This window comes from Amblyomma mixtum, chromosome 7, assembly GCF_055824585.1.
Source record: "Amblyomma mixtum isolate Tamu chromosome 7, ASM5582458v1, whole genome shotgun sequence".
NCBI lineage: Eukaryota > Metazoa > Arthropoda > Arachnida > Ixodida > Ixodidae > Amblyomma > Amblyomma mixtum.
Window position 1 is genome coordinate 92436679 of NC_143018.1, and position 26754 is coordinate 92463432.

Consider the following 26754-nt stretch of genomic DNA (forward strand, 5'->3'; position numbering starts at 1 on the left):
AAGTAGTACCAGCTGATTAAACGTCAACCAAATTTTATGCCGTGTGGATAGCTTTATTTAAAGCAATATTTCATTTTATTTTGAAGGGGAGGGGGGGGTTATTGGAAAGCTGGAAGGGCTGGCAGCGGAACGGTGGCATAGGCTGATCGAGTATCGGTGGTGGTGGTGAAAAACTTTAATCAAGAGAGCTTGAGGGTTAAAAAAAATAAATAACCCTGCTGCATGGTCGGTATCCTTAGTCCGGGACACCGCATGACGAGGCCCCGTCTCGCGCCCGCTTGACCAGAGCCCTTTGGGACTCCAGTGTGGAGCAGTTGAGGAGGGCAGTCTCCCATGCCTCTCGGGTGGGGGTGGGGGAGGGGGGAAGGTGAGGATTCTGAGTACATGCCCACACCATGTGAAAGATATCGCAGATCTCTCCACAGTGCGGGCAGCGCCCATCTGTGTTCGCATCGAAGTGTTTTGCTATTGCAGGGCAGAGAAGGGTTCCTGTCTGCAGGCGTTGCAGAGTTCGCTCCTCCGCCTTACTCAGCCCCTTGGCAGGTGCCGGGTAGAGACGGTGGCTGTCGCAATAATAAATTAGGATTTCGCGGAACCGCAGAAGCGGTTTATGAGCTTCTGAGCCATGAGAGCTAGGATGAGGAGCCCGGTGTGTGAGCGCTCGGGCGGCCGCATCAGCGGCCTCATTGCCTCGTAGACCCTGGTGGCCAGGAGCCCAGATCACTTTTGTGCGAGTTGGATCGGCGAGAGCGCGTCTTAGAATTTGCGAGGCCAGAGGTGATATTTCGCCTGCAAGATAATGTTCACAGGCCCGGCGAGAGTCTGTAATAACCGTTTTCGATTTTGGATCGGCGGCAGCGAGAGCTATTGCGAATTCCTCCGCTCGTGTTGAATTTGGGGCCCGAAAAGATAGCCCATCGATATTCATTCCCCGGTGGACTACGGCAGCCGTGAAGAATCCTGCGGGCGACGGCCCTGTGATGTCCACGTAATAGACGCCCTCTTTATACCCATATTGCCTCTCAAGCGTGCGAACCCGCGCTTGTCGTCTGCCTTCATGTGAAGCCATGTCCATGTTACGCGGGAGCGGAGCGACCAAGAGCATGTGGCGCCACTGCACCGGGTGTTCTCCGTCCCCTCTGGTATGCATGTGTGTTGGATGTGTAAGCGGTTTAGCAGGCGGCGCCCAGGCACCGTCTGCGATAGCCGCGTATATTGGTTCACGAGGTGGGCCTCCCGCAACTCCTGATAGGAGTTTACCACTCCCAACACCTTCAGTTTGGCGTTGGAGGTAGCCACCGGAAGGTCCAGTGCTCGCTTTGTTGCCTTCCTGATGATGGCGTCAATGCGCTCGTCTTGTTGTTTGGTGGTGCGTAGGTACGGCACGGCGTAGAGGATCCGGCTGGTCACGAAGGCATAGGCGAGCCGTAGCGCGTCCCTGCCCCGCAGACCACCCCGCTTGTTGGAAACACGGCGGATCATGCGCCCTACCTGTTCACCTATGCTCTTGAGTTTCGCTATAGTAGAGTCCGGCCTAAGTTTGCTATTGATGAACAGACCCAGGATCCGGAGCTCCGCCACTTCTCTGATGGGACCGCCTGACAGAGATATGTGTAGAGACGTGTTGTCCTTGTGGTTTGTATCGGCGGCACCAGGACGAAACCAAGAGCGAGCTCGAGCTCTCGACGCGCGCGGCTGCCGGTTGGTTGGTTGGTTGGTTGTTTGGCCGCTAATAAAACGGCACATACCCACAATGGGGGAGTGGCCAAGACACAGGCGGTGGTATCGGAGGGCGCACAAATCGCTTCGTTGTCGTCGGTGCTGGCGCATTGCCTTCCTCATTCCACTCTATGTATTTATTTAGTTTGAACAGATATGCAAGGCCTGCTGCAGGGGCAGAGGCTGAAGGCTGCAATGCTTGACTAGGCCTCTGTCCCTCTGCAGTCAAATGTAGTGCGCGTATAGAAATGGAAATATGAAATACAGGTGGAAGCATATCTAGGGTTTGCTTAAAATGCAAGAGGAAACTGAAACACCACTAGAAACAGCTATAATTTTGAAACACAGCTGTTTAAACACAAGAACATGAGAATAATTGAAGAAGTAGTGCCATGTACAGATAAGAACGGTCTTAGATTCATTTACTATACGATCTGAACAAAAAGCCTGGTAATCTCAATTGGCGTAGAATCCGGGCTATCGGGCGTTGGAGTTGACGGAACCTCGGACCAGGTCACGGTGTGCGGCTCGAGTCGTAGCCACGTTGAATGTTTTGAGATGCTACGACTCACTCGGGGCGCGCCGCCGGCGTAGACGTTAGGTCGTAGGCCGCCGCCACGATACGCAAGTGAAGATCCGCCTTAAAATTACCGAATACACTTTGCAAATTCTAAAGTGTGCTTGGCGAAAGCCTTGTGGTCAACCCACCACCGCTTCCCCGAACCGCTAGGGGCGTGGCGGGATTCCCGCATTTGCGGTTTTTATTTGGTCACTGCGGTCTATATTTTGATTGTAGTGTTTTAGAGCCCAGCTTTTTGGCGCGTGTTTCGAGGCGTCGCCGTTCTTCGTTCGGCGTTCGTTGTGTTCATTGGCGTTGGCGTGGAAGTTTTACACTCAGATCATTTTAAAGAAAGGAAGCGCTCATAAGTGGCGCCCTGGGTCAGTGGACGCCTGAATCGCGCTTTTGTGTCGTTGTTGCGGCTGCAAGAGCCGTTGCCTAGCAACCGTCGCGGTGGGCACCCGAACCGCACCGTACAGAAAGGGAGGAAGTGGGAGTGAAAGAAGAAAGACAAAGAGGGGCCGTAGTTAAGAAAATCAAAATTGTATTTGAGGAGAGGAAATTCCGTAGTAACTGTATCCGTCATCCTTTTGCGGAGGAAGTGGGAGTGAAAGAAGGAACAGAAAGAGGACCCGTAGTGAAGAAAATGAATTTCAGGAAAGGAAATTACGGAGGAGGTTGCGCCGCTGGGCGGAGGAGAGGCCACACTTGGCACGATTCTAGAGCAAAGACGGACGCCGCGAGCTTGAGCCATTAAAGGCTTTCGCCTTAAAAGAGGCGTTTTACATACAGCATTTAAGATACATCGGCGTTTTGAATTCCTTCCAAACGAATTTAATTCTATTCGACTGCCTAACTTAGGCTTCTGAACGAAGTTTTTATGCGAAGCATATTACTAGAGCTACACTACAGCCCGTCGAGCGCGGCGGTTGAGCTACCACCGTGACCACTTGACACCACGTGACTACATGACGTCACAGCAGAGGAGAGATGGGCTGCCGGCTCGCGCGGTCGGCCGCGGCGGTGGAGGCTCCACATCAGAGGCGCTGCCTGCTGCTGCTGGGGGTACATCAATACAGTCTATAGGGAATGGTGGCGGTGGTGGAATAACTAAGGGTGTTTCCAATGTACTTTCCAAGGGTGCCAAGAATGCTGTTGTAGCCGGTGCTGGGGCCGCGGTTGTACACTCTGCATTGAATTCACCAATGATCCCGTATATAGCTGCCACGGCAATCCTTGCTAAACTTCTAGTGGTTGTATTAAAATGACCAACTATTCAACCAAGGAAAGCCATGTATTACCAAGCCCAGCCATCAATATGCTTCGCATCTGACTAGGCTTTACCTTAGGTAAGCCTCAGCCATTTTTCTTTTCAACGGCGTCCGCTTCAGTTGAGATCCGCGTCGACATAGCGCCGCGAAGACATTAGAGATTTTGCAATGCCTTCCAAGCACGAACATAGTCATCTCCCCCCCCCCCCCCCCTCTGACCAATTGCCGTTGCTGTCGCCATTCCTTCACCACGCCCGCAACCGCGCCGTGTAAATGCTTCGTCTCCGTGGCTGTTGATTGCGATATCTGCTGCTCGCTCTTTATTGCGAGCAGCAGATACGCTCATGAACAGCCTTTCGCCTAGCGGCGGCCGGTAGCCACGTTTGACCTTTAGAATGACCTCTGACGTCATGCAGTGTGAGAGATGGGCTACCAAGTCGAGTAGACATGCAGCGTCTTCCGGTAGCCACGCGTGACATTTAGAATGACCCCAGACGTCATACCATGCCTAGTGACGTCCCAGCGTGACGTCATACCAGGAGCGAGAGACGGGCTACCAACTCGGCTCGTTCGGTAACGGCGGCCGGTAGCCATTCATGACCTGTATACGCGGCGCACTGCGTTCCTACTTTAGACGCGGCGCGCCGCGTTCGTTCCGTTAGAGGACTGCGCTCGCTTTCGCAACCTACCAGGCTTAAAGAAAGCTACCCTTAAACAGCTACCAAAAGCTACCCAGGCTTAACCAAAGTTATACGAGCGCAATTCGTAGTGATTGCCGAGGTTTCGTGCTCCTCCTGTGCCCCCACAGTTGCCTTGCCATGCTGCCGGCGCGGTGATGGCAGCGGCGGCGGTACCATTCACCAACAGTTGGGGTGGACAGCAGCCTCGTCGGGGCGGTAAGGAGCCACTCACTGTCTTTATCCCAGCGTGGGACACAGCGATGCCAGCGAGGGGATCATCCCTTTTTGACTTGACAAGGAGCGCCGACCAGCCGTCTTGTCGGAGGAGACCAAGGGCGGAACAAAGCCACTTCCCCGAACTGAGTAATGAAGGCCTCTAATCCCACTGGTGAAATGTCCGGACAGGTGCTGTGACCTTGGCGGGATATCTCAGCCGTCGGTTTGTTTCCCTGTCATCGAAATGAATATCACTCGCGTAAACGTTAACACAAAGAATGAGTGATGGTATAACATCTATATCATTCGCCATTTATTTTTCAACAACAAAGCGCACAAAATTTTTGTGTAAATAAAATGGTTGGTTTGGCTTATGGGGTTTAACGTCCCAAAGCGACTCAGGCTATGAGAGACGCCGTAGTGAAAGGCTCCGGAAATTTCGACCACCTGGGGTTCTTTAGCGCGCACTGCTATCGTACAGCACACGGGCGCCTCTTGCGTTCATTGAGGCGGCCCTCCTGGCCCAGCGCCAACGCCTCTCCCTAACTTCCGCAGGCCGCTCTATCCTCGAACGACTTCGCATCGCTCCCTTCCGTCCGCCATCCTCGGTGGTCAATCTCCCACCTGCCATCAGGGCCAACATCAAGACTCTCCCTCTCCCCCGCAACATGCATCCAACTCACCATCAAGATCGCAGAGAAGCCCGGGCCGCGTCACTCCAGCAGCGATATGCTGGCCGACTTGACGTGCTTTACACAGACGCGGCAGACCATCCTACCCGGACTGGTGCAACAGCAATTGCCACAGATGAGAACATGACTCTTCATGCCTCCTGCTCCGTACGCATTTCACATATCACTACAGCGGAGGAAGTAGCTATTGCTCTCGCGCTGTCCACTTCTAAAGCTAGAGTAGTCATAAGTGACTCACAGCGCGCCATTCTTAATTTTACTCATGGCCGTATTTCAGTCGAAGCGTTTCGCGTACTCGTATCAAATCCTCCTAAACACCTGACCCTACTGATATGGGCTCCAGCCCACATGGGTCTGAAGGGTAATGAGGAAGCACATGAGCTAGCTCGAGGGCTCACTTTCCGAGCAGCTTATCACCCCGCCCCCAGCATGCCCGCCTTGGTCAGGAAGGACACCATAATCACTTCACGCGATCTGCACCAGCACTATCGTCTTTCTCGCCAACTCTATCCAGGTCCTCACCAAGAACTTACAAAGACAGAGGCCATCACATGGCGCCAACTCCAGACGGACACTTTCCCCAATCCCAAAAGATTCCATAATATATTTCCTGAACGGTATATGCCGATGAGTAAACGCTGCAATATCCCAGCAGACCTCCTTCATATGGTCTGGACTTGTCCACGACAACACATCCCAACACCCACACAACGTACCTGGGAGGCTCGTCTACGCAGCTCTACCCTAGACGACCAACGAACGCTCATCGGTCTCGCTCTAGAGGCTGCCAGATTCCAAGGAGTCTTGGCCGACCCCTAGATCTGGGCCTTCGGCCCCTTGACTGTTTTAATAAATGTTTACCAACAAACCAACCTCTTGCGTTTCGCCTCAATCGAAACGCAGCTGCCGCGGTCGGATTTTGAACCGTGTGCTGTGCGATGTCAGTGCACGTTAAAGGTCCCCAGGTGGTCGAAATTATTCCGGAGACCTCCACTGCGCACCTCTTTCTCTCTTTCTTCCTTCACTCCAACCTTCCTGCCATCCCTTACGGCGCGGTTCAGGTGCCCGCCTAGATGTGTGTGACAGATACTGCGCCATTTCCTTCCCTCAAAAATCAATTTATTATTATATTTATTATTTAAATTCTAGAGTCTCATGTGCTGTGTGATGTCAGAATTTAACCTTCATCGATATTCGGCCGCCGCCGCCGGGATCGAACCCGCATATTTTAGGCCAGCAGCCGAGCACCGTAGCCACTCAGCCACCGCGGCGGCATAAAATAAACAAAACATTCTTTCTATTTTCTTTTCTCACATATCTCACTCATCACCCCACGTACCTATAAACGCGCTTCAGGCGTCCGCTGACCCAGGGTGCCAGTTATGCGCACTTTCTTTCCTTGAAATGATCGGAGTGTAAAACGACAACGCCAATGAACAAAATAAACGCCGACGGCCTATGGCTTCTGCTCCGCGTTTCTGGCACAACGTTGTCAATGACTGCAACTCGCCTATCTCTCTCATCACCCCACGCACCTATAAGCTCGATTCAGACGTCCTCTGACCCAGGGAGGTAGTAATGCACACTTCCTTTCCTTGAAATGATCGGAGTGTAAAACGTTTTCAACGCGAACGCCAATGAACAGATGAACGCTTCAGCGCCCCGTTTCTGGCACAAAGTTGTCAACGCCTGTAAGCCACATCTCTCACCACGCCACGTAGCTGTGAGCGCGATTCAGGCGTTCGCTGACCCAAGGAGCCAGTTATGCGCACTTCCTTTCCTTAAAATGATTGGAGTGTAAAACGTTGACAACGCCAACGCTAATGAACAAAATGAATGCCGACGGCCTATGGCTTCAGCGCTGCGTTTCTGGCACAACATTGCCAGTGCCTGCAACGCGCCTCTCTCTCTCATCACGCCACATACCAGTAAGCTCGAACCAGGCTTCCGCTGACCCAAGGAGCCATTATGGGCACTTCCTTTCTTAAAAATGGTACAACGTTGTCATTGCGAACGCATGCAGCACACATCTGTCACTACCGCCACGTAGCTTAAAGGACGATTGGGGTGTCCACTGTTCCGAGAGGGCACTTATGCGCCTTTGCTTTCCAAGCTCGCGCTCCATTGGTTTCGCAGATTAAAAGCGCGAGTAAGGTGTCCACTGCTCCAGTCCTGCTGCAGTCCGCAGCAGCAGCAGCAGCAGCTGGGTTGTGGGCCACAGACGGAGTTCGTGCAAGACAACGAGAGCCATGCTTAAGCGCTTCGTTGAGATGACTCGATTCTGCAACGCCGCTCTAGGCGACGAGGTGCCAAACGCTGCACACAGTGGACCTACGGCCGGTTCTGCGGACTCCGACTTAGAAGCTTTCTTGTGTGGTACGGGCATCATGGTGTCCCAGAGGTGTCCCATGCCCCGCCGTCGCAGCATCCGTGAGCTGATTCATCTTCGATGGAACTCTTGGCGGCCTGTAGCCCGGAACGCAATCCAGGGTGACGTCCCCGTCGCCGCCGCAGCGTCTTCATCCGCGGCGCGTGACCAGCCAGGGCTTCGAACGGCAGACGAGGTATGGAACAAGCTGTGGCTGCTGTCGATAAGTCTAGGTTAGGCAACTGCTAGTTGTATTTTTAGCTACGTTGTCTGTGCTCGTATGGATGAGAGGGCGGCTCAAAAGGCATTAGGAACGCGCTGGAAGTAACAAGTGCACTATGGGCGACACTAAGTTCGAGAAAACTGCACTGCCGATGCTGTACGCATGTAATGCAGTGAAGCCTCCATTGCTAACCGCAAGAAATTCCTGGTAACACAACCTGCCGTAAGAGTGCAGAACGCGGCAGGATCCCTCCCGCCTGTCCCAAAATCTCTTACTTAAGGTCATGTGCGATTAATCAGGACACCGTATCTATAGAGCTCGGAAGTCTTTCGTGCTGTTTGAGCGAAATATTTTCCAACGTATCATTCAGATGTACGCTTCTGATTTGTCCCCCTCATTTGGCTATTTGGCCCCGTAAATTCCGTCGCGAAAGAACGCGAAGACCGTTTTCTGTCGACGAATAGCATTTCTGAGCAGAAGTCGCTATAACCGACTGGTCGTAGCCAAAGGTGGACGCTCATTATCTGCTTCATGCGCCTTTTCTTCACTGATGGAAGTAAATATTTGTTTTTAAGGCGAAAGATTTTAATGCGTCATACAATTTGTGGTAGCAAGTGCGTCCGCGTTTCGTTCTCACTACTTTAAAAAAAATTGTGGGGGGGGGAGCACATTGTTGACCTTAAGTGCGTGAGGCGAAAGCCTTAAGCGCAGTGTTGCTGCTTGTGTCACTGATGTGTGGTTAAGATGTTAAGCTTCGCCTCTGAGTGGAACGCGACAGCGTCTTGCAACGCTGCCAGGGAGTCTACAGAACGCCGTCGCCCATTCGACTCACGCCTTGCTCGACGGTAAATTGGTTTTTGAGGAAAGGTTCGCTCGCATATCTCGGTGGACACCAGAACCTCGCTGTAACGGGAAGGTAGGACGATAGGAGTGAACGAAGAAGTCGTATTTGCTAGACGCGCCTTTGTTCATTCCAAACCATCGAGCTGGCTTGGCGGAGTTAGCGTGCTCGTCTCGCACTCCAGAGACCCTGGTTCGATTCTCCAACTCAACCAGTTTGCTACTCGGTTTTATTTATTTATGTGGTCTGACTAGCAAAAGGGTTAATTAGGCTAACTGGTTTTTACCATTGTTCTAATGCAATCCATCATGTCCTGTCACTCACCTGCCGTGACGTAACTCTCTAGAAAGTTCGACACAATACCTATGAAGCGTCTAGCTATTATTAATGGCTAATGATACTTAAGCATGACTTGCACATTTCGTGATAGTAGTTAATGTATGGTTAGTGATAAACGTGACCTTAACTAGTACACTGATTAGTGCTAAGGTACAGGCGCAGTGCACAGTCCCACATGCACTTCTTTACTACTAATCACCGATGATTCATTAGTTACAATATTATAATCATGAAATCCCTATATATCATGTTCCGATGTCTTTCGATTGCACCCGATAAAGTATCGATTGGTCCATGCCCATATAAGGCATGTATCCAAAACGCGGACACATTTGCTAACACGTCTTGGTCACGAGAGTATGAGGCATTAAAGGTTTAGTTTGGTTTATTGGGGTTTATCGCCCCGAAGCAACTCACGATATGAGGGACGCCGTAGTGAAGGATCCGGAAATTTCGACCACCTGGTGTTCCTTCACGTACACTGAAATCGCATAGCACACGGGTCTCGTGAATTTCGCCTTCATCAAAATTCGGCCGCCGTGGCCGGGATTGAACACGCGTCTTCCGGGTCAGCAGCGGAGCGCCGTAACCACTGAGCCACCGCGGCGGGGAAGGCATTAAAGGCTTTCACCTTAAAAAGCCTGTGTCGAGGCTCGGAATCGAACAAGGGCGTTTGGCTATTGAAGATGTGACGCTACCACTCCGCCATCTAGTGAATGCACGTGTTTCGTAAATAAACGAAATTACGAGGAATTTTAGCGGCTAAAGTGGTGAAAGGCGAAAGCCTTAGTGCTGCATTCTGCTACGCGATTGTTCACTTCACATTCTGTTGGTGCAATAATTAAATGCCAATTAATGACGTTTAATCTTTGCCTTTAGGAGTGGAATGCGACAGCGTGTTGTAGCGCTTCCAGGCAGTCCACAGAACGCCACCACCCGTTCGGGGAGAAGACTTGCCATTTGAACGCGACGCTTTTTTGAGGAAAGGAAATTACGCAGTAATTCTCTATCATCTCGGTGGACACCCGAACCGCACCGTACGGGAAGGAATGCCACCGCCCGTTCGGCGCGATGCCTTGCCCTTTGAAGGCAACGCTTTTTAAGGAAAGGAAATTGCGCCGTAATTCTCTGTCATCTCGGTGGACACCTGAACCGGACCGTACAGGAAGGGAGGAACGCCACCACCCGTTCGGCGCGAAGCTACCGGCACTTGTATGCCGGTCCTGTAGGAGGGCTTAGAGAGTCTGGTTAAATCTCGCACGGTGCCCGCACGCTCTCGGTTCAGCTCCCGGATGTGTGGAATTAAGTGCCCGGATGTTGGCTCTCGGTCTCGGCGTGATGTCACCACACTGCCGACAGCGGGACCTGAAAAAATTTCATGCTTAAAATTACCGACGATTACGTTACTTCTTAATGCGAATTTTAAGTGAAACACCTCATCTGTTTCAGCTTTTCGATAGATTGCGGCAAAGAATTCGGGCAAGGCATGTATGTACAATTAAAGAAAAATAATTTTTCGCACATACTCCTTCTTCAAGAAACACTCCACTAACAGTTCTTTATTGTCATGAAGGAAGCTTTGTGTATGGAGAAATAGACGAATATATATGCTCGACAAGTTGCACTAATGCCTGGATCTGAAAGACGAGGTCTGCGCAAGTATTTCGCGACGTTGTCACAACTGTGGGAGCCGTTACGAGGGAGAGCAACGGGATGTTCTCCCGCATAAATGGTCAAAAATTCCCGCTTGTCTTTGTATCTACATTAAAGTCCCCATCCACCCTACTACCCTGGCAGGTGGTAGCGTTTCTGGCACAACGTTGTTAATGCCACAGCATGCAGCGCACATCTGTCACTACCGCCACGAAGCATAAAGCACGATTTAAGGGGCCACTGTTCCAAGATGGCATTTATGCGCCTTCCCTCTGGTTCAGGTGTCCACTCAGATATGTGAGACAGATACTACGCTTTGCGTTTCCTCAAAAACCAATTTACAAATTTTACCCACTGCTTTCGAAGCCCTCGCTCTATTGGTTTCGCAGCTGTGGGGACAGATAATGCGCATTTCCTTTCATCAAGATTTGTTCCCTGAAGCGTAAACGACAGCTCGGGCGGTCAACGCCCTTCTTATATAGGCTGAGCGCTCCACGTCTGTCTGTTCTTCGCGCCAAGGCAGGCGTGCACATACGCACAGTGTCGACTGTCCAGTCTCCTTCTCCTTCTCGCGCTGGGCGTGCGTCCTCATTGGTCAAAGGCCAGGAGTGGCTTCGAGGAGCATCTGGAACTTTCTGGCGTGACGACATCGCGCGAGTGAAAAGGTGTAGGGCATCCCTTAGCACAGTCAAGGCTACGCCCTCTCCGTCAACATCGTGTAGAAATTACTTGTAATGTCTAGAACAATCGACAGCAGTGCTCCCGCGCGCTGTGGCGGCAAGCGGTGGGAGAGAGGGCAGCCACACACGCAAGGCTAGTCGCTCTCCAGGGGTTCCTTCTCCCCTTTTTTACCACGCGCTCCGGCGAGAGCCGTCTGCGTGGCGCTGTTTTTATTTTAATTTCTTGCTAAGGAGGGGCCGAGGCTGCGCTTTTACCCTCTGCAGATGGCTGCAAGCTGGTTGCAGAGCGCTGTGAGGCATAGGGGGGGGGCCGTTTTCTTGAAGCAGTCGACGAAGAAAACTACGGCTTGCCTAATTTCACGTTCATGCCACTTACTTGAACTGTATTCGAAAAATTCTGAATTTATTCGGCTCTTCGAAATTAATTTGATCATGCGTTATTTGATTCATTCGACGCGTCAAATAGGAGGATATTCGATTAGTTCTATGCTCTAATGAGTCAGGGCAGAAGATAATTTTAGAAGTTTTAAATGAGCCAGATAAAGTGCCTCGCCCGCACCACTACTCTATTGCGGGTGCTCTGACGAGGCAGTAGAAATTTATGCTTTTCGTTTTTCTCACGCGCAGGATCACGGCGCTTTTGGGGTTCGCTCGCCAGGCAAACTGCAGTCCAAACCTGTGGATTAAGGTGGCCCTACTACCAACGACACCTGTCTAAGTCGTCACTGCAGTCATCCATCTACGCAGTTGATTCGCGTCCAGCACGGCGACTTTTTCCGCTCCACTACCCCAAGGCTGCAGGTCGACAACATGGATCTGCCGTTTTTCCCTCGCTGCGACAATGCACTCGCCTCATACTCATTCTGCGAAATCGAGGCTTATGGAAGACAGGATTTTTATCGTGGCCTCCTGCTATGCCCTCTGCTCAGGCGGAAACAGTATGGGCGAGTTTTGTGGAGATTCGGAGCAGCGTTACAACTTCGCTGACGCTGCATTTTTTTTTTCGCTGTGGACGGCTTTTTGGTGTCTTTGCAGTAATGCACACGGCGATGTTAATTTTTTTAATACGTGATTTGTATATGTAGAGCTTTTCGGCTAGAAATTTCTCTTTCTGCAGCTTGATGTACACGAATAAATTGTGTTGTGGACATGTGCACTGCCCCCTCGACAGATGTGTGTGTGTGTGTGAATGTTGCAGGTTAAGTGGGCAGCGTTCGGGGGGGTATTCCGGCCACGGGAGCTTCTCGATCTCCCAATGCGCTTTCCATGTGAAGCCTGTAAGGGTTTCGTTACCTCTGAAACGCAGCTCCGATTTTCTCGTATTTCGAGAATCGGAAGTTTGCTCTCTATTACAGTCTGAATTCCAATAAAGCTTTCCAAAAGGAGTCGCAACACGAACGTGTAGACATACCTTAACCTGAACGTAAAAATAGATCTTCTAATACGCCCATGCTCACCAGGTTCTTATGCTCAGCAAAATTTTTGTTTTTTCGTCGTCGTTGTTGTTGGTGCCTAATTTCTCTTTTATTGTTATTTTTTCCTTTTCTAAACCAAATTACAGAGTGTCCTTTGTATATCTGCCCCCCCCCCCCCCCTCTACAATGCTTTTGTAAGCCCTGAGGGTAAAACAATTCATTGCGGCATTGCCTCGCGGTCCACCTGCCTGGTATGGAGGTCAGTGGTGCGAACACGCGCGTACCCACAGATGAATTCAGGCGACTGTGTTGTGTGGCTGCCTTCTCGTGGAACCCAGTACGTTAATCTTAAGGACCATCGGTTATCTTGCCTTCGCGTTACATGCCCTAACCAGGCCCACTACTTCCTGTTGATTTCTGCTAGGATGTCATTAACTCGTGTTTGTTAGGCGGACATATTGGCGGACATTAGGATAAGGTCCTAGCGTTCTAGGTTCTAGCAGCCGCTAGGGACTTAGGGCCTAGTGTTAATTTGTTTACTCATATGGATTTAGTCATTTACTGATAAGTAATCTTTCTTGAAGAACCTGCTTACCTTTTTTGCTTACGCACCACTGATCAGTTTTTTTGTCCGGTGATATAATAAATCTTAGTTAGGCAAAATCCTGAGTTGGTTTTTACCGAACTAGAGAATGGAAATTTTTGCTATAGTAGAAGGTGTAAAACAGACGCTTGGGCGAGTTTGTGACCCATGTTTGCAGACAGCGTGAAAAAGACGGGGACGTGAGGAGAACACAGTGTGAAGAGGGGTTTATTGGCAAGTTCGAAGGACTGGCAGCGAAACGATGGCACAGGCTGTTCGAGTAGCGGCGGCACCAGAACAGAACCAAGAGCGAGCTCGAGCTCTCCACGCGCGCGGCCGCCGGCATCGGAGGACGCACAAATCGCTTCGTCGTCGTTGGTGCCGGCGCTCTGCCTTCTTCATTGCAACTGCCCCGGCGAAAACAGGGAGCCATCCTGGCGACTCAGGGCGAGCAGGTGACGATGGGGTCGTAGTAGGGTTTTAGCCGGCTCACGTGAACAATTTCGCGGCCGCGACGGCGGTGGTCCGAGGAAGGCGTGACCGGTTCGACTGTGTAGTTCACAGGTGAAGTGCGCTGCACGACACGGTAGGGACCGAGGTACTTAGCCGCAAACTTGGATGCAGCCGGTACAGACAGCCAGACGAGCGAGTCAGTTGGAAAGTCATGGGCACGGTGGTCATGGGTGGGCTTGCCTTGGTCAGTCTCATATTTGCGGAGGCTTTGAGTGGCGGATGTCAACGAGCGAGCCAGCTGGCGGCACTGCTCGGCATGACGGGCAGCGTCGGAGAAAAAGGTGCATTCAGAACTGTTGGGGTTGTAAGGAAGGATAGTATCCAGAAGACAGGAAGGTTCACGGCCGTATAAAAGAAAGTAAGGGGAAAATCCGGTGGTGGCCTGGGAAGCAGTATTGTATGCATAAGTTACGAATGGTCGGACTTGATCCCAATTAGTGGCGTCAGAGGAAATATACATGGCGAGCAAGAGCTGAGCACTAAAAATTCGACGACATATAAAACGTCCGCGATGACGACACGTGCCGTGCAAGCGGCAGAAGGATGAATGGGCTCGGCGCTAGCGGTGCAAAGAGAGAGTCCAGAAGTAGAAGTGGTGACTTTACGAGTGAACGGCAGAAGTTTTCGGCTATCACGGAAACGGCAGCACCAGTGTCCACAAGGGCAAGTGCTCGAATGCCGTCAACTAACACGTCTAAAAAGTTCGGTGGTGAAAGGCGAGGTCTTGAGCAGGTCGAAGTGTGCGCAGTTCGTGCCCCCAGAACTGCGGCTCCTAGTTTTCCGGATTGTCGGTCATGTTACGACGCCGCATAGGTGACAAGGACCGACGACGAGGGGAAGGTGACCGATCAGAAGAAACGTGGGGCCGGCGTGGCAAGTGGTCAGCAAAAGCCTCCCCAGGTAGCCCTGAAGGTGTGCGAGCGGCGCGAGACGGGTAGTAGTTCGGCACAGCGGGCACAGGCGCAGCCAGAACCTGACGACAGTGGCGGGCGACGTGGCCTGGGAGACCGCACGTGTAACAAATCGGCCGGTTGTCAGGAGTGCGCCAAGAACTGTAGGAAGTAGGCGCCGGTCGGAGCCGGGGAGCACGAGGTGTAGGCGGCGTTGTCCGGACGTATGGAAAGGCCAGCGGTTGCGGTGGTAGGGCGACGGCTTCGGCATACGTGAGAGGCGCACGCATAGGGGCAGGCGGCGTAGCAATAGGAGTGCCGTAGCTCAAAGGTGCAGCGACGGGGGCGGTCTGCATCGAGAGGAGATTGACTTCAGGAGCCAGTGGAGCCGGAGCCGGCTGCCGACGAACGGGAAGCGCATCGGCGACCTCCTGTGCTATGGTCTGCCGTATCTCAGGGGTCAGGGTGTGGGGCGTAGAGGGCGCGCCAGAGAGGAGGGAAAGCTGCCGGGCCACCTCATGACGCACGAAGTCTTTGATGTGATCCAAAAGGTCACTATTGACGGCCAGGCCGGAGATGGACTCTGCAGGTGCGGGCGGGCGACGAGCGTTAAGTCGCTGCTTGCGCAACTCATCGAAGCTCTGGCACAGGTTGTACAGAGAGAGAGAGAGAAAACTTTATTTACAAAGGAATTCGGGGCACGCCCCAGGGTCCCCGCACGACCCCACTGCACTCAAGTGTTATGTTCCTGAGGTCCATAACACTGGCAGCACGGCCGGTGGCGATGGTCTGCACGGCTGGGTCCTCCGAATGCAGCAGGGTCTCCCAGTCCTCCCAGGTCTTGAGGTTCTCTAGGTCCCGCGGGGGAGGGTCCGCAGGGCAGAGGGAAAGGATGTGGAGGGAAGAAGCGAAGGGTTCTGGGCATAGGGCGCAAGCAGGAGTGGGGAAGGAGGGATGATAGTGGGTTAGGGTAAGGGGCGAGGGGAGAGTATGTGTTTGTAATCTGCGCCAGAGTGTTGCGTGTCTGTTATCTAGGGAGGGGTGGGGCAGGGGGTAGAGCTGGCGAGAGGCTCTGTATGCCTGGGTCAGCTCACTGAATGAGTGCATGCGATCCTTCGTGAATCCCCGATCCGAGGCCACCTGAGCCCGGTTTAAAGAACCTCGGGCTAAAAGGTTGGCGGCCTCGTTTCCGGGATTCCCGGAGTGCGCAGGCACCCATATCAGCTCCACTTGGCGGGGCGGGGGTGCATCGGGCGAGTCCAGTATGCCAAAAGCAGGGACATGAACTCGGCCTCGAGCAAAATTTAGAATCGCAGTTTTAGAGTCAGTTAAAATATACCGGGCTTCCGTGCGGGTTATAGCAAGTGCAATGGCGGCTTCCTCTGCAGCCTCTGGGGACGTATCTGGAGGGAGAGGTAGTGTGAGGAGGATGGATGAAGAGGAGTCCACCGCAGCTGCTGTCGCTTCATCACCCGTGCAGGCAGCGTCCACCCATACGGCGTCCGGCTGGGGGCCGTACGCTCGATGGAGTGCCTTCGCACGGGCTCTGCGGCGCTGCTCATGGTGGGACGGGTGCATATTCCTCGGGAGCGGCCTGATGAGAAGCTCTCGGTGAAGGGATCGTGGGATGGCGAGAAGGGTTGGGTCGTTGGCCGGTATTTTGATTCCCAGGGAGTCCAGGATATACCGACCTGTGGAAGTTTTTGTGAGCCTGATGTATTGGGCCTGTCGGTGGGCCTCCACCAGTTCCCCGATCGTGTTGTGGAGGCCCAGGCCTAGTAATCTGTCTGTGGGTGTGTTGAGCGGAAGATGAAGTGCTACCTTGAATGCCTTGCGAATCAAAGCATCCAAAGCGTTTATGTCATGTTTGGATAGTTGTAAGTATGGGGTAGTGTACAGTACACGGCTGAGGACAAAGGCATGAATGAGGCGACATAGGTCGCGCTCCTTCATGCCTCTATGATGTCCCGAAACCCTGCGGATGAGGTGCGATATCGTGCCTGCAACCTGCTTGAGTTTCTTGAGGGTAGTGGTGTTTTTGCCATCGTTCTGAATGTGCAAGCCCAATACACGGAGGGTGCCAACCTCAGGTACCGGGTAACCATTCAATTCAATGGCAATGGGGGAGCGGGGACAGCGGTGGTTCTTAGGCCGGATGAGGAGCAGTTCGGACTTCTCTGGGGAGCAAGACAGTCCGATGGTCCGTGCGTAATTTTGGGTGAGCGTGGCTGCTTCCTGTAAGGTGTTCTCTATGTCGCCGTCACTGCCGTGGGTGGTCCACAGGGTGATATCGTCGGCATAAAGAGTGTGCTTGAGGTGGGGAATAGTTGACAATTTCCGGGCGAGGGGTATGAGGGTTATGTTAAAGAGAAATGGGGAAAGGACGGACCCTTGAGGAGTGCCGATACTCTGAAGTGTGTAGGAGGTGGAAGACAGAGGCCCGAAGTGTATCTCAGCCGTGCGGTCAGTCAGGAATGCTTGAATGTAGGCATACGTGCGCACACCCACATTCAATGGGGATAGAGCAGTCATAATCGCCTGATGTTCAATGCGATCAAAAGCTTTGGAGAGATCCAAAGCTAAGACTGCCTTGGTGTGACCTGGAAGAAGCGGGTCAAAAAGGTCGTGTGTGAGTTGCAGCATGGCATCCTGTGCGGATAGATGAGGGCGGAATCCCACCATGCTATGCGGCTAGAGATTGTTGTCCGCCATGTGACTTGTGAGTCTCGCTAACACAACATGCTCGAGGAGCTTCCCGAGGCATGAGGTTAGCGAAATCGGGCGAAGGTTTTGAATGGTGAGTGGTTTGTTGGGTTTTGGTATAAATATTACCTTCGCGTGGCGCCAGGACTGCGGGAGGTTACCCTCCCTCCAGCACTGGTTGAAGTATTTCGTAATGAGGTTGTACACGGAGGCGACGGTTGTGGGACTTTTGGCCACCAGCATATGGAAAGCGTCGGCGTCGATGCCCTTCATAATATGGTTGATCTTGTCGGCCTCAAGCATAGACGGGTCGACACGCTTGCATAGATCGACCACATCTTCGATGTAGGCGGTGAAACTTTCACCCGCACACTCAACACGAGCGCGCAAGCATTGTTCAGCGCGAAGTTTACGCACGGCGGGACGGCCAAATACTTCGGCAAACGTTGTCTTGAAAGTAGCCCATGTTGGAATATCAGCCTCGTGATTGCGAAACCAGAGATTCGCGACGTCGCTCAGGTAAAATATTACGTTGTTTAGTTTCATGCGGTCATCCCAGTTGTTGTGACGGCTCACCCGCTCATACGAAGCCAGCCAATCCTCGACATCTTGGTCGCAGTGTCCGTTGAAAACGACGGGGTCTCTCTGCCGGACGGCACCGGAGCAAATGACGGGCTGCGATGGGACTGCTGGCTGCTGGCTTTCGTTGGTCGTCGCCATCGGAATTGTGCGGCTGCGGAGCTCCAAGTTGGTAGTGTACTAGGCGAACCCGCACGCTCCACCAAATGAAGAGGGGTTTATTGGCAAGTTCGAAGGACTGGCAGCGAAACGATGGCACAGGCTGTTCGAGTAGCGGCGGCACCAGAACAGAACCAAGAGCGAGCTCGAGCTCTCCACGCGCGCGGCCGCCGGCATCGTTGTTGTTGTTGTTGTTGTCCTCTAGAAAATGGCGCATACCCACTTCGGGGGATTGGCCAAGACACAGGCGGCAACTGATAGGTGTACAAAATGTTAAACAAGAAAATAATTGTGGGGAAAAATAAAATAATCATGATAATAATAGCAATTAGGAAATAAATGAAAGGATCTCAAATGTGTAATTGAAATAGGTTAAACAAATGCTGTGAGATCGGTGACTGAAATAGAGAACGGGGCTAAATATTCCACGTTTCAGAAAGCTTTCATTCCAGAGAAATATTGGTCATGAGAAAGACCAGAGCTTAAGACGGCAGCCGTTTAGTGTCTGTAAGGAAGTTTTGCATGGCGGAGAGCACATTCCAGTTGCTGTGCCCAAGGGAGGAAGCCCCAAGAGACAGAGCAACCCCAGCTGACAGACTTAGACCAAGCTGTCGTAACGGAAGCTCCAGCAGGCGGCTCCGTAAAGAGGAGAAACGGCGGCAGGTCAACAAGAAATGATCTATCGTTTCGGGTTCTCCGCAGAACGGGCACAATGGGGAGACCGCCAGACCAGATCTATAAAGGTAGAAGTTTAAAAGAGGCACGCGACAACGTAGACGAGTGAAGGAAACCTCAAGCTTGCGTGATCGCCATCCTTTACTGCACCACGGGTAAAGGAGATGCCGGAATTCGGGAGAGGAGGTCAGAGCTGATGCTGCGAATTCTTTCAGGAGCAGATACCTGCGAAACCTGGCCGCGGTAATATATGCGCTGGGTGGAAGCACAGATACGACTGGGCCTTGAAGAGATGCCTTTGCCAGGGTATCAGCAACCTCATTCAAATGGATTCCTCTGTGCCCAGGCACCCAGACCAACCGTAATGAACACAGGTGGGGTGGAACCAAGCATTTGAATAACCGAAGTGCCTGAGATGTTGTAGGCGCGGTGAGAGAGGAACACAACGATAATGAATCTGTCATAATTATGACAGAAGACAAGGAGCTGTTTAATTTGCGCAACGCTAAGACTACTGCTAGAAATTCGGCCAAATAAATAGGTGTGTAATCGGGAAGGCGGTGTGAGAATGACCAGTCAAGGGAGATGGAGAAAATGCCAACTCCGGCCTTTTCTTCACACTGTGAGGCGTCTGTCGCTATGAGCACATGAGATTTAAAGCACAGCAGGTAATCCTGCAATAAACCGCTGAGCAAATGAAAAGGCATTAACTTTGCATGTTTTGGAAAGATGTCATCGAAGAAAATCTGAATAGATGAGTTGGCGCATACCGGACGGATGTCCGAAATGCGGACGTTTAAGGGGTCCAGGAGGGATTGCACCAAACATATCTGAGGGGTACGGAAACGAGACCAGGTTTCGTTGAAAAATAGCCTAGGCTGACGAAGGAAGATCAAATTGGAGGCATGGAGCGAAGAATCGCACATTCTTACGAACGTTTTCACCGTTAAGAGCCTAAATCTAGAAGTCAATGATGGAGTACGCGCTTCCAGGTACAAAATGGAATTCGCCACAAATTTTGGAAGGCCCAAACAAAGGCGCAACGCCTCCCGCTCCAAGAGAATCAAGGGGCGAAGTTTATACGCTGGTGCACCAGAGAATAAAACACAGCCGAACTCTAAGACTGGACGGACGTATATTCTATAAATCATAAGAAGTGAGTGCCTTCTCATGCCAGAATGAACACTGCTCAGCCTGCGCAGCATACCGACTGCTCGGACTCCTTTCACAGTGATCTGCTCGATATGGGCCGCCCAGGAAAGAGAAGGATCATAAATTACTCCAAGGTATTTGACACTTTGCACTTGAGGAATTACATGGTTCCGGTAAACAATAGAGATATTAACTGGACGAGAGAGCGGAAAAACCAATAAAGCACATTTATTGACATTAAGGGACAGATTAATGTCTCCTAACCATTGGTCTAGGACATTGAGGTAGGACTGTAAGGACTGGTACAAAGAGGAAATGTCGTTCTCTGAAGCAAAAAAGGCGATGTCATCAGCATACACATAGGTGGCCACCTGAGGACTGCAGGCAATACTGCTGAGTAAGATGTTAAAAAGTACAGGGGAGAGGACCGCCCCTTGGGGCACTCCTCTCGATTGTCGAAATTTGCTTGATGAAACACCGTTCTGAAAGCAGTAAAATTCCCTGTCAGCAAGGAATTCAGCAACCCAAGCCACAGTATCTCGGAAGTCCTACTGCCTGCAGTCTTTGCAAGAGCGTCCTGTGCTCAACGCTGTCATAGGCTTTAGATACATCTAAAGTAACAAGCGCTGCGTATTGATTTCGGCGCCGAGCTAACTGTATGCGGCTCTCCAGATCGGTATGGGCACACCATATAGAGCAGCCTGGTCTGAAACCAATCTGGCAAGGGTTCAACAACCCAGCCTCTGAAATAACAGACATTATTCTACCATGCAACACCCTCTCAATTAGCTTAACGAGATTCGAAGTTAAAGAAATTGGCCTTATATTGTCTAACACATAACCATCTCCCTGCTTTTTAAGCAACGGGATAATCTTTGCTAAACGCCACTCATTTGGAATCCATGGCCCCTTAAGAGAGTAATTTATAAGCGCCAGTAAGTCGGTGGGAGATTCCTCGAACAATATTTTAATCATAGAAGAAGTCACACTATCAGGGCCAGGGGCCGCGGGTGGAAGGCGGGATACAGTGTTCGAGAGCTCAGTGAGGGTGACCTCCTCGAAATCGTCCAAAGTGGCAAGAAATCTCTGAGGAGAAGGAAGAAGAGCCGTAAACCGGCGCTCAAGACCTCTGCCTATCTCTTCCAGGGACTGTGCAAGTTCAGCCGGTGACTGAACTAGGGAGACAGCGTTCATGGTGGACGAGATTAGTTTCCTGGATTTTAGGTAATTGAATAGAGCACGCCTATTACCAGATTTTGAAAGGAATTCGTAGCGTTCAGTATCGTGCAACTCCTTTGCACGAGATACGGTGCGCTTAAACGTAGCTGCAACGAACTTATAATCGATCCAGTTTTTGGGACACTGATTATGGAGGAGTTTCTTCCAAGCAGCCTTTCGGCGCCTATAATCGCGAGCGCACTCTGCGTTCCACCAAAGGCACGGCGATGTTCCCTTATGTGCCTGAACCAAGAACTCCGATTTTTTACGAGCTCCATCCAAAATTGAACAAATGCGGATGGCATTATCTCCACTGTTGGAATGAGATAATTCCTGAAGGTCTGCTTTGAGGGCATTTTTAAAACTGTCGTAATTTATGAATGTGCGCCGTGTGCTGTTAGGAGAGGTCAACTGGCACATAACTTGGAAGCTGATCGGAAGGTGATCACTATTGGAGGCACAGTCAACTGGCGCCCAAGAGGACACAGTTATTCCGGGGGAAGAAAATGACAAGTCTAACGCTGAGCGAGCCTGACCACGGACAAATGTGGGGAGACCCGAATTTAAACATATTAGGTTATTCACACAAGCCCAGTCCCATAAGAGCGTACCGCAGCGATCTGTACGAAACCCCCACGAAACATGATGCGAGTTGAAGTCTCCAACAATTAAAACCTGTTTCCTGCAACTAGACAAAAACGAGTCAAGAGGCCGAACGTCATGCACACCTGTTGGAAAATATACATTAGCCAGAGTGAGTGGCTGATATCCAGGAATATTGAGATCAAGAGCCTGAATTTCGCACTGCCTGTCCATATATTGAAATGACACAGTTGCCCTGTGGCAAAATTTTGTGGATACGAACAATAGCAACCCACCACCTCTTGAGGGCCGGTCAAGCCTGAAAGAACGATAATTTTGTAAATTGTACCTAGAATCTTTAGAGAGTCACGTTTCCTGAAGAGCAATTAAATCTGGACTTAATTTACTGATTAAACAAACTAAATCTGTTGAAGCAGAAAGAATAGACCGGCAGTTCCACTGCAACACCTTCAACGACCCTATGTCGCCGAAAGGGCCGCAGCGGAGACCGCCTGATCCAAAATGCTGCCTTTGGGTGTAGATCTAGGGTGATTCTTTTTATTCTTCGACTGAGAGCAAGACGGACTAGCACCACCTATCGGAGACGCACTGCGCTTTTGAGCACGCATCTCAGTCTCCATATCAACGCACTCTTCAGATGAGAGTTCTGTCTCACTGTGATGTGAATAACTGGTTGTAGGGATAGACGAAGGCTGTGATTGAGTCTGACTCAGTGGATTGGAAGTCACGGGCACAGAAGGTTGGGGAGGTGCAACCAATGGAGAAGTGATTGTGCCACAAAGGGGGGCAATAGAAGCTTGCAATAAAGTGGACATTTGGGATGCCATGACCTGCGAAATGCACGCGGACAGATTTTCAACTATGCGATCCATGGCACTTGCCATTGCTTTCTCCACCGCCGCCGCAATCGCTTGCGACAAGGAGGAATCCACAACGGTTGCATGCCGCGCTGCCACACTTGCATAGCCAGATGTCCTATCTTTGATGACTGCAACTGCCTCACGTCTTGAGCACCTGCGCTTGTCAATCAACTCTAATACTTGCACTTCCTCAGCCCGCGCTGGGCATTCGGAATGGCTTGCTGAGTGTCCACCGCCACACAAACAGCATTTCTCTTGTTGAGCAGAACACCCAGCGGGGTCGTGGCTCTCTCCGCACCCACAGCAGCGAAAACTCGATTTACAGGCCTTGGCGCTATGGCCAAACCTCCAGCAATTACGGCACTGAAGGGGCCGAGATGTAAATTGATCCACACGGAAAATCAAAGGCCACACCTTAACTTCAGATGGACAGGACAGCCCCGCAAATGTAGCAATAACAGTCTCCGTCGGTACCTTTGTTCCATCCACCACACGACTGCATCGGTGAATGGCGATCACGCCAGCCGAAGTGAGCTTTTCTAATGTCTCGGACGCGCTTAGACGTGGGTCTACGCCACGGACTAGCCCTTTCGAACACGCCAGATGAGGAGGTATGAACGCGCTCACCGGGTGATTGGCAAACGACGAACACTTCAGCAGGTCGGCTACGCATGCCTGGTCTGGCGATCTGCATACGATCCCTCCACGGCCGAACTGCCGGACGCCTGTAATCTTCATGTAATGGGGGGTGGTAGATTTAAGCGCAGCCTGAACAGCCTCGGGGTTATTCAGCTTGATGGAGCCGTCATCCGCGGGGACGAGAGCAACCGGTATGCTGCTAACTCCGCCACGGAGGAAACAATCAAGAGGCAGCTCATCTGGGGCGAGACAAGCTGACCAGGGGGTGTTCCCCTGGCCGGGAGAGTTTGTGGACATCAGTCCACGTTCCCGCGTTCAGTCACCCTGGAAAATGGGAAGAAAACACAAGAAATCAAGCAGAAATTCGAGGAATAACTCAGCACCGCCTGGTACTTAGCCGCAACCCAACAGCAGGGCCTGTGAGGTCGAACTGTCGGCTCGCATCGGAGGACGCACAAATCGCTTCGTCGTCGTTGGTGCCGGCGCTCTGCCTTCTTCATTGCAAGTGTGTTATTCGTACGTCTTTTTCGCGCTGTCTGCAAGCGTAGAAGTTGAATGTTGCGGTGGACCCAGGCAATGACAATGCGGATGTTGGAGAGCAGCTACCTGGAGCAGAGGAACGGTAGGAATAAATCGACACCTGACCTAGCGGTTTTATTTCTTTTTTCTACCGCTTCCTTCCTCCTGTGAGGATCCGCAGAGAGCGGCTAGAAGCGACCGAGGCATGTACAGTGCAACTCGCCCTCCACCGCTCGTGCAACACATGTGGCGCACCATCGACTCTGGGAACAATGCCATGTGTTTTCGGCTGCTTTTTTTCTTGAGAACGCGTGTACGGTGCTCTCATAAACATGTCCTACTTTCTGCCTTCCCGATATATATCCGCGCCGCATAGGGCTCTCGATGAGGTGGTACTTCTTGTCGCCTGTACAAAGCGACATTTGTTCAAGATGCAGACACTGCAGGTTACCTTCCATTTTAAGAACTCGTCAACTGTGAAAACCTTGTTGGTAAACAGGCGCAAGCCATGGCACTGTGCCTCGTGCCTGATAAGCACATTGATGCGTTGCAATCCACGCTAAGCTTTACTGAAGCGCTTTATGAAGCTCTGCAGTAGAAGGAGCTACAAGTACAGCCTTTGTCAAAAGTTTGGAGCCCAGGGGGTTCCCGTTTGAGCCACAGTGTGTCGTTCTTAATGGATCTCTAGCGCTCCAAATTTCCTGGACATGAGAAGATTTCTGGCACTCCTTCCTGCAATAGGTATGACTTCCATGAATGCTCCTGGAGTCCCAATATGAAGCTTATAAATGAACCCCCTCGGCTCTAAACTTCTGACAAAGACTGTACATACGTGGAAAGCTTTCGTTTTGCCTACAGTCGCCTTTCAGGAAGGCTATGCAAGTTATAAACATGTATGCTGTTGACGTGACGTATTATCAGCTCTGGCACTCGCCCGTCTGCGACAAGAGCAAGGAGGAAAGATCCATAACGCAATGAGTACAGGTGAGAAGGGCATCATCACTGGAAAGTGTGGGAGGGAGCCATCTTTCCCGTACAAAGTAAAAAAAAAGCCGTTTTACAGTTCTACATTCCGCAAAGTAGGACAGTTTTTAGTTAGCTTCTTTATGGCGAATGGCGGTAAACAAAGCGTTCCCAATCACATTTCATACCCACTGTGCCCTGATGTCCTATTTTCACTTCATACGTCTAAATCCACTAATAGTTGCACCACGATCTCCCAGTTTTCGCTGCACTGACCTCCACTTAAACCCAGACTCATCCTTTCAAACAAACATAACTTACTTCGATTTTTCCAAGGCTTTTCACCCCGTTCCCGACCAGCGTCTCATGAGCATACTCTCTTGCCTGTCTCTGGACCAACTAATATTATCATCGATTCACTGCTTTTTAACTAATCGTTCGCGATACACCGCCACTGATAGTCAATCTTCTACCGCTACAAATATTCAATTTGGAGTCCCTCGAAAAATAGTTCTTCGCCCGCTTCCGTTTTTAATCTTTATTATTGACCTTCCTGCTGGGATTTCGTCATGAATTCGTCTGTTCGCAGATGATTGTGCTCTCTACCGTCGTATTTGTACTAATAGGGATCAGTCTGTGTTGCAGGACGACTTAAACTTAATCCAAAACTGGTGCTGTACCTGGCTCATGAAGTCGAATGTGACTAATTGTCTGTTTATGCACGTGTCCCGGAAACGGTCTAACTTATATTCGCTAAACACGACCGTGCTATCGCAGGTTGAATATTATAGGTATCTTGGCACCGAAATAGCAAGTAATCTGAACTGGTCAAAGAACATCAAGTCATTTCCTGCACTAAATCTCTAGATGGTTTTTGGCGATCACTCACATTTTCTCCGTCCACGGTTAGTGTAATTGCTTATGAAAGATTCATCCGTGCCAAACTTGAATATACATCGACTATTTGGAACCCTCATTTAGAATCCCTAATTCAGGCGTTACAAGCAATCCGAAACCGAGCTGCTCGTTTCATAACATCCAAATATGATTCTCGGCTTAGCGTTACCAATATCAAATCTTCCATTGGTCTTACTCCCCTGTCATCACGACGTAGGATAGCAAGACTTTGCCTATTTGACAAACTTTATCACAGTTTCCTGCATTAGAGAGTTTTAGTATTGCGTGCTTTGCGCAATTGCGTGCATAGCGGAATAGCGGGTCCAGAGTGCGCATGCGCAGAACGCTAACGGGGAAATAGCGTGAGCGTACGAACGCAATTTTCAGAATTTAGCGTTGCGGCAGTTGCGGCTTTTGCGCCCTTAGCGTGGAAACATGGCGGCGTCCTTCCAAGCGACAGCCGCCCGCTTCAGCCGATTCAGCAGTCCTAGAGATTCCGGTCGGCATGTTTACCGGCAACTACTGGTGTAGCTGGTTTTCTCTGTGACTTACCTTGCTTCGACGATAAAGTATAAGCTGCCATTCAGCCCAATTTTTGAGCTACGCTCTCGATTCTGGAGCGCGCAAGCCTAATGGGACCTCCAGCTGCACTGCTACCGTCTGCAACTGCCCAAAACGCAGCCGAAACCTAGCACAAACGTCCGGAACAAAACAAAAATAAATCTGGAGCATTTTTGCGATGTTTTATGGACTTAAATGATGAAAAGCGAGTTAATATTAAATTTATAATAGTTTTTTGACATTACACGTGATTTGATGGCAAATATTCTTGCTGGAACGGCTTGTAGTTAACACTGCCTTGACTAGATGGCGCCACTGCTTTACGTTTGTTTCTTCATTTTATTTAAATTTCGGGGTCATTTTGCAGACGAAAATAAGCACTACAGTACTAATTCGTTTAAAAAACTCGGAAATATTATATTTTGGCAAGTGAGTGGCAGTGTCCACCATTTAAGAAGGACCGTTCGCATCCATGTCAAGCATGTGGCGTTTAACGTTTTCAGAACGCTATACTAAAACTGTCTGTGGGGATAAGTTGCTTGCGGCACGCTAACGTAATTTCCTTAGGTCCGCTATCCCGCTAA

The 26754-nt window shown here is 50.9% G+C and overlaps 2 protein-coding genes across 2 annotated transcripts in view; one reads left to right on the forward strand and one right to left on the reverse strand.

Moving 5' to 3' along the window:
* Positions 1 to 4504: 4504 nt before the first annotated feature.
* The window catches only part of LOC149336846 (uncharacterized), a 63190-nt gene continuing 40940 nt past the window's right edge, over positions 4505 to 26754 (reverse strand). The window contains exon 2 of the mRNA XM_089554254.1: positions 4505 to 4678. Within this exon, the coding sequence (XP_089410380.1) occupies positions 4505 to 4678 (174 nt within the window). The remainder of the gene's footprint in view (positions 4679 to 26754) is intronic.
* LOC149336847 (uncharacterized) lies at positions 7306 to 12409 on the forward strand. The gene is made up of 2 exons (XM_089553165.1): positions 7306 to 7701; positions 11869 to 12409. The coding sequence occupies exons 1-2, from the start codon at positions 7387 to 7389 to the stop codon at positions 11926 to 11928; spliced, it is 375 nt and encodes a 124-aa protein (XP_089409291.1). The 5' UTR covers positions 7306 to 7386; the 3' UTR covers positions 11929 to 12409.

Coding starts and splice junctions, on each gene's coding strand:
- LOC149336847 (XM_089553165.1), top strand. CDS start 7,387: ATGCTTAAGCGCTTCGTTGAGATGACTCGATTCTGCAACGCCGCTCTA. Junction 7,702..11,868: donor GGCTTCGAACGGCAGACGAG/GTATGGAACAAG, acceptor TCTCACGCGCAG/GATCACGGCGCTTTTGGGGT.